At 41.0% G+C, this 8,181-nt stretch overlaps 1 protein-coding gene across 1 annotated transcript; it reads right to left on the bottom strand.

Annotated features, from left to right (window-relative positions):
• Window positions 1-783: 783 nt before the first annotated feature.
• LOC134194828 (uncharacterized) lies at window positions 784-7,980 on the bottom strand. The gene is made up of 11 exons (XM_062663803.1): window positions 7,943-7,980; window positions 6,552-7,017; window positions 5,606-6,217; window positions 5,274-5,529; window positions 3,815-4,616; window positions 3,001-3,761; window positions 2,787-2,934; window positions 2,609-2,727; window positions 2,163-2,550; window positions 1,944-2,092; window positions 784-1,306 (listed from the first exon to the last, which is right to left on the bottom strand). The coding sequence occupies exons 2-11, from the start codon at window positions 6,922-6,924 to the stop codon at window positions 955-957; spliced, it is 3,960 nt and encodes a 1,319-aa protein (XP_062519787.1). The 5' UTR covers window positions 6,925-7,017; window positions 7,943-7,980; the 3' UTR covers window positions 784-954.
• Between the last annotated feature and the right edge of the window lie 201 nt (window positions 7,981-8,181).

Here is an 8,181-nt window from a genome sequence, read left to right as displayed (position 1 = left end):
GCAAGTCTATTGAGTCTTTCTTTGCCCATTGTAGACTCTAGGTAAGTTCTAAAACGTTAACATTTTAGGCCACTGATACTGGGCTAACAGACCTATAGGAGCAACTGGTTACAAATGAGTGCAAGAATGTCAGCAAAATATTTTTGTCACATTGTTTAGTAGAATCCATAGGAATAATGGTTGTCTCAGTTCGCTGTCCAGTGCAACAGTTCTCTAACTATTTTAGAGTGCATTTTCAAGCAGTACGTACATAAAGTCCAAAACCTCTAAAGCCACGCCTACAAATGCTGGCGCTAAAGCTCTTCTGCTCCTGCTCTGAATGCGCATGACCATAAGCCATCCTGAGAGTCTAGATTGACTCATCTGGGTATGGTGCTAGACAACTTACGTGCATATAACGATTTGGAGGTAAAATCGTGTCAGATGACGTATGAAGGAGAATCGTCGATGTACAACTATTGCCCGTAATAACATACCAAAGTCATGACATACGAAAGTTGAGTTTGGTACCTATAGCGCTTGCCCAATTCGAAATGTAAACGTAGCCTTCAGAAAATGAGTTATGCGAGGTCTGGGCATGCGGCAGAGACAGTCAATACATGATAGATTAGAGAGTTTTGAATAGGCCTCGCAAAACATAAGAAGACTAGAGATGGTATTTATGCGTAGATCGATTCATGCTGGAAACGAACTTGTAAGAACTTTATCGTCGCTTTCTTACCGAAATCGTTTTAGTTCTTTTGTAGCTACTCTGCTGTCAGGTACAAGACACTGAAGTCGCGTAAATATTTTATACATGTCGTGTGTCGTTTGTTAGCTTGTTGATTTAATTGTTTGTTTGTTTGTCTGTTTGTCGACTGCCCTCCAAAGAAACTGCACCAAATCTGGTGTGTAAGAAATATTATAGTACAGTACAACTTTGGTCCGTTTGGACCACACAATTGCATTAACTATTTAGACAACGGGTTTTAAAAACAAGCAATTTTTTACAGATTTGTCACATATTAGTTGCCCATAATAAGATACATAGCAGTTCTTTAGAACAAGGGTATCCCTCTCGTGCGGACAAGCATTCAAGAAACATGCTGCAGCATTTTGCCACAAACACAACGCAGAATGTGAGACGAGAGACTCCACGTCGACGTTGGCATCAGGAAGAGCTTGTAGAATAGTCTTGAGGCATAGAAAATCGTCACCCGTAAGAGGACGGTCAGTTAGACGTAGATAAGAATGTTGGCAGTAGCTCAACCAACCAATTGCGTTGTGTTCGTCTTCCGCTAGAGTAGCAAGGATTGCAGACTTGCACCTACAAAAGCAGATATTGAATTAATTAATTAAGAAGCACGAGAGTGTGCGCCTACTCGAATGCTTGCTACAATTCGCTTTACAACAGCTGGTGTGTGTGTGTGTGTGTGTGTGTGTGTGTGTGTGTGTGTGTGTGTGTGTGTGTGTGTGTGTGTGTGTGTGTGTGTGTGTGTGTGTGTGTGTGTGTGTGTGTAAACAGTTTGTCAATGTCTGCTATGTTACACACTTCCATTACATGTCCTGGAACCACGTGGTCTGATTGGCGGGGTGTGCATGCATGCATGGTACATGCTTGAGCAATACTGTTGTGCGCATCCTCATCTCGACCAATACGATTACTATGCATCGTCCCGTCTGGATTCAATATGGCAAACATGAATTCACCTCACAGGTCATACAAGGTGAATACAAAAGCATTCGCTTTTACCAGTAATTCGAGATCTAAAATTGTTCATTGCTATCCTGATCTGCAAGCAGTCCGCGGTATACAAATTGTATGCGGAAAAAGCTCCTATATATTCCCTTGTTTCATATGTCGTGACCCTACAAAATTCGTTTAACCACAAAATCAGTTTAATATCAAACCATGCAAGCAACAGCAGTTTGGTTTTGAAAATTACGCATGCACGTATACTTACCTATTTAAGACGGAGGAAACCATCCCGTTAGCTTCACTGAGCGTAATTAGAGAAATCACTGGCTTTATTGTCGTCGTAGACTCAAGCCACTGTAACATTTCATTCTCACAATGGATAAGGTACCGACCCCCTCGGTATATTCGAGCCATCTACAAACATTGAAAGCGCACATCTAAAGATATGAGCAATAAGGCATATAGATACGGTCCACGTTTGTACCTCAGCGACAACATGAAAAGTCACAATAGGATCTTCCCACAGAAGCATCACAAGACGCAGCAAACGATCTGTGTTTTCAAACGAAACCGTTACAGCTCCAGATGGCGTTGCATCAAGATCTAATTTCATAGCTGAAGCACCCAGAAGATGAGCACCGCGAAGAACTAGAGTAAACGAACTAGGGGAATGAGGTACAACAGCGCTCTCGTTTCTATGGATGTAATAGCTCCACATGGCTGTGTACGCTCTCACTCCCATTTCCAGAGCTTCAGATGGTTTTTCGCGCAGATCTTCGGCCATTTGAAACAAGAGACGGTAACTTAAGTTAGAAGTATTCTGATTGTTGCCAAGAACATCTTGAATTAGCAGTGATGTCAAACCCAATTCCCTATCATAACATTGAAAGACTGATTGTTTGACAAAACAATACAATATGAGTTACTAACTTGACGGCCTGATAGTAGACGTCCTGGGCTAACATATCATCACACGGTAGCCAATAGAGCCGATTGAGAATTACTCCTCGAATCATGGCCTCTACATTAGGAGGCAGCTCGTCACACGCCTACAAAAACCCTCATAAACAATAGAGTCAACTGATCAAGTCAGCGAGTTGTAACATACTCTACACTTGAACGACTGCACAAATGCTGGCTCGAGTAGAACATAACTGACAGCCTCACGCCACGACATTACACAATGCCAGTCGTATCTTAATACGACTCTCAAAGCAGCTACAGCACCAATCACTCCTGCGACTTGTAACAAACCACTACAAACACAAGGCCCCATACATTAAAAATCAGCAAACACTTAATGGTCTTGCATTCATGCGTACTGTAATGCACGCCGTCGCAGATAAAGGAATCCAAAATCTTTTCTTTCACGAGAAACGGTAAGCACATTTGTGATAAGTCGACAGGCCACAATCCCTTGAATCATATCACGTTCAATATGAGAATGACTTGTCTCATCTTCTCGTCTGCAGTTGTATACGTAAGATGGCAAATTGAGCGCCTGTAATCGATTAGAGAGTGAATCAGTAGTAAGAGGATAACAACAGGAGCACGTCGCTATAGAAGTGACGGTCGGACAGATAATGATTGCAATCCGTAAAAGTTCGGTCAAAAACATTTCAACCCTTGTTCGCGTGTAAAAAAAATTGAAAAAGTGGAACTTGATTTCTGGCGTACATATAACTATAGCGTTCTCTACTGCTGAAGATCTCGAAATTTCCTCAAAGTTGTTAACGTAAAACTGAGCGGTTTGAAACAGGAACGACGAATAGTCTGTAAGTGTGAGGTAGAAGTCTTCGTTTGAGTCTTCTCCTCCAATGCGACGCGAAAGGCTGCTTGCAAGTGTCGCCAGGCAGTCGCAAACTAATGCAGAAGAAGGTTGAAGCAGGTTAGAAATCCAAAAGTGTGACAGTCGAATGCGAAAGAAGAAAACCAGTTTCAAAATGTTTTCTCTTTCTTCTAACTCATCTTCGATAGCATAGTCTACTATGGACAAAATTTCCAAAATTTTCTTAAGAGTGAGAGAGAAGATGCGATTTATTGTGCTAGAAAGCAGCTTGTTGAGTTCAATAACGAAGTCAAGCTGTCAAAAACAATAAAAATTAAATTTAGAAATACGTAAAGTAGCCATTTCACCTGTACTACGTTGTCAACCTGAAAGTCGTCCGGAATGCGCTTGATGCACTCTAGTAGAACGTAGACAGGCAAAGGCAACGAAACCATGGCTGAATTTGGAGAGCAGCAATCGTCATCAAATTCAAACTCAGTCGAGCATTTCATCGTAGAATTACACCATATCTTCCAAGCGTCGTCATTGTCTACTACAGCCTGTAAGAGAGCAGACAAAACCACCGGGTCTCTCGAAGGTTCGTCACCATCAGTAGCATCACCTCCCCACAAGTAAACTCCAATTTCATTGTGACACTGTCTGACCTCATTCAGTAAGAATTTAGTCGAACTATCACCACCATCTGATCGAAGAGGTGATACGGGTAAGTAACAGATGATTGCTTGCACAGCCAATGTAGCAGCTGCTGTCTCATAGCGATAGAAACGTAAACACTGAATAAAACAGGATAGCGTTCTTAGACTCTCTGCTCCTTCATCATCACTCTCATAGTCGCCATTGTATGAAATTTCATTTGTAACGATACTTAGTTTTCTGAAAACTTCTCGAGCTTGAGGAGAAGCTATGGCCTGAACGTGGCAGAATCCATTCCAATGCTGCAAACTGAAAACAGCAAAAAATTCCGGCCATGCCTCGTATATATCATCGATGGAGTCGTGTAAACGACTGGCCTCCCTCAAAATATTGCGCAATCTTAAAGCCCATTTGATGGTCTGATCTCTTATTGACTCTACAGTTCCATCCGAGTAACGCCAATTCAGCACCGCAATCCGCCAGCAAGAAGTCAGACGGTCTGCTAGGTACCAAGCCCTAAATTGTAAACATGATCACGGATATAATATGCGTACACCATATATATATATATATATATATATATATATATATATATATATATATATATCCAAAACCTCAGCAGTCAGTGGCCTTACACTCCACCAGGCTTTCTAAAATATACTGCAGCAACTTTCTATTCAATTATGGAAACATCATTCGAGAATGATACGTAAAAGAATTCAGCTTGAAGGACAGGACGTCGATAGTTAGGATATACTTAGTATATTGTAAGAATTGTTGGTTTGGGGATGTTTAGGGGGGATGTTTAAGTTTGGAAAAAAGATATATAAGAATATATGTGTGTGTGTGTGTGTGTGTGTGTGTGTGTGTGTGTGTGTGTGTGTGTGTGTGTGTGTGTGTGTGTGTGTGTGTGTGTGTGTGTGTGTGTGTGTGTGTGTGTGTGTGTGTGTGTGTGTGTACACACACACACACACACACACACACACACACACACACACACACACACACACACACACACACACACACACACATTGCAGCAACTCATAATGCGTGTTTTGCGCAATCACAAACGATTAAGATAGGCTAGACAAAACAGGGATCCTACTGATGTCTAAAGACACGTATGCTCACTAAGAACACGCATCATTTATAGCAATTAGATTTTACACGCACCTTCCGCTAGAAAGGAAGAGCTCTCTGTTTCTTGAATAGATCGCAGCATCGTCGTCATGAGTGTCATCTCCTCTTTGCTGGTCGAACGGAAGTTGCCGTACAATCCGTTTCAGTACATTTTCTAGCAACTTGAACCACTGATCCGTGAGTACACGTAAAACCCTCAACACGGTAACGTCTGCCGACTTTATTAGATGCAACACAATGGCCAGCAAAGAATCTAGCTCTTCCTCTGCTCTCCAATCCAGTTGAGCATCTAAGAAACGTATAAGAACATGACATGACATGAAGTTAATATTTGTCTACATGCAATACTAGTAAGCAAATCGTACCAACAGCTTTCTCTACTCGAGCAAGTGTTTGTTTCCTATTGCCTTCAAGAAGATAATTCCATTCATCTGGACTGGTTGGTTCATCCGGGTCACATTTGTATGATCTTCCTCCGTTCATAGAATCAAGTTTTTCGCAATAGTTTTTCATGACAAGACGAACTCTCTGCTCATCAAATAGCCACCAACTTGAGTCATCTCTGCTACCTCTGGCGGTCAGATCGGGAGTCGACACTGCGGCACGAACTGGATGGCTGCAAGTCGCTATAGAACTTCTTTCGTGATTCATATCACATATTGCTTTACTGGCTGACGAGAGAAGCTTTACTGAACCAGTTGAGATGAGTGAGCTAATCAATTCTTGCATTTGTGATTGACTGAGACGCTCTAACGTAAACGAGATTGGTAGACGGTAAGCAACAGCTTCAGGATGAAAGATGCGATGGTGAATAAGCCGTAAAACATGTTTGCACCAAGTGAGTCGATGACGATGTACGGAGCAGGTAGCACACGTGATACATCGACGATCAAAAAGAATGGAAACGTCAGCTCGACGATACCTGGACGTTTCTGAAGACAGACGCATGTGCACAAGGGTTCCAGTCAGCGACAACCCTGCAATAGAGAAATTGTAGAAAAACTGCGGTAAAACTTTAAGTAGCTAACGCATTCAGACAAGAACACGTATACATATACTGTATACATACTATCTGGATATGATCGTGGACTTGACCAAATCAGCAACAGCGAGACAAATGATCAATTGGGTCTGTAAGAGTATGATGACCGGCAGTTACTTACTACGTTAGTCTCGCGTAGCCAGACCTCTTTCCGCCGCGTCATACTTCCGGGCTGCGCATGCACAACCGAAATAACGACAAACTTAACTTAACTAGGCTCATGCAAATCATAATGCTCATTGCAAGGGTTCCTATTGTACGGTTCACACCTGTTTGTATTACTTCCTTTGCAATGATGTCACAATCACTGGATTCGCGGTAGAAATCATCACCATAGAAAGAAGGACGTGACAATCCTGCACACAGCCCCACCATATCTCGATCCGTCGGAAAAGCCCTCTTAATTATTGCAAATAAAACATCATCGTGAATTTTGTTTGGAGACTTGTGGTAATATTGCTCGACTGCACTGAACGGAATTACAGTAGCAACGACTTCTGCTGCAAGATCAAACAGTGATCCGAGCTCGATTGTATTCACTCCAGCTCCACTGCTCGTTTTCCTACGTTTTGGTAACGGTCTAGTATCTTCGTCAGTGTCGACGTTGCTGGTGCTGTCGTATGCACAATCGCTCTCTCTCATACTCGTAGAAACAGATGGCCCGGATGCTTGAAAATCGTAAGACGCAATGGAATGACTACGTCTTGCGAATTGGGATGCGGTACATGCAAATTCCTAAAAACAACAAATTGCAAGAGCAATAACAATGAAGTGAATTCAATATAAAACTCCAGGCGTCCATCGGTGAAAAGACTTAGCAGGCAAAATTAACAAATATAAATTGCATTGATGATTAAATATGTATTCTAGAAAATAAAAAAATATTTAAAAATAAATTGTTGGAATTATTTAAAAAAAGTATTGTTTAAAATTAATTATTACAAATATTTTAGAAATAAATTATTTCAAACATTCAAAAAATTAGAAATATTTTAAAAGTTAATTAACGGACAGAGTCTGCCGAAAACCTAAGTAAAAGAAAAGTAGCAGGCATGCAGTGTGTACAGAGTGAAAGAGGCGAAAATGACTTAGTACACTGCCAGACAAAATTTATGTCTATGCATATATGGATGAGTTCATTTGATTATTGAGAGTAAAAGTCAATGAGTTCGTTCGAAAATTTGAATAAATTCATTGATTGATTAGCATGGGTGCTCACAACATGTGACACGATTCGATAAAATGTAAAAAGGCTACACCAGATTCGTGCAACTTGCAGTCAAACATATTTCCATAATTTCATCGCACATCCAGACATCGTGGTTGATCTAACAACAGTCAAAGTGTTCCAAACAGCATGGCTACGAATGTACACACGCCCCTTCAAATCGTAACGCCCACTTTCTTGCTCATGTTGCATCAGAACGAGGAAGTGACTCTTAGTGAGTAACAAAGACGCCTAACAAAAGCTTCTAACAAAAACTAACCCTAGAATACATAGCAAGAATAGAAAAGAGAGCTCTGAAAGAAGGTAGACTACAGTCGACATGCACATGCATGCAGACTCACGTCTAGTAATATTTTCTGACAAGTAATGGATAAAAGGATATTGGTAGACACGAAAGAACCAGTCTCCAACCTATAAGCACATTGAACGTACCTTACAACGCGTCGATATTATGAGTAACCGTGCTCTGAACTTCGCAATGGGTATTACGCATGCGCAAACTTTTTTGGATTCTGCAACAAATTATGCAAGTTGCACACACCACTAAGTAAACTTCTCTCTTAGACAGTTAAATGCTAGTTTAATTAAACGCTCTAGGCATGCTGACACGTAGTCAAAAATTATATAGTTAATTACATTAAAAGTCAATACTAGTAGTACCTATAATTAAT

The sequence above is a fragment of the Corticium candelabrum genome, chromosome 19 (genome assembly GCF_963422355.1).
Source record: "Corticium candelabrum chromosome 19, ooCorCand1.1, whole genome shotgun sequence".
In the NCBI taxonomy this organism is placed as follows: Eukaryota; Metazoa; Porifera; class Homoscleromorpha; order Homosclerophorida; family Plakinidae; genus Corticium; species Corticium candelabrum.
Note: the sequence above shows the minus strand (reverse complement) of the source record. Positions and strands in the feature narration are given on the sequence as shown.

Excerpts from the sequence above, each read along its gene's own strand:
- LOC134194828 (XM_062663803.1), bottom strand. The coding sequence starts at position 6,924 with ATGAGAGAGAGCGATTGTGCATACGACAGCACCAGCAACGTCGACACT. Across the intron at positions 3,762-3,814 it reads AGGTTGACAACGTAGTACAG|CTTGACTTCGTTATTGAACT; the intron begins GTGAAATGGCTA and ends TGTTTTTGACAG. Across the intron at positions 1,307-1,943 it reads GTTTCCTCCGTCTTAAATAG|GTGCAAGTCTGCAATCCTTG; the intron begins GTAAGTATACGT and ends CTGCTTTTGTAG.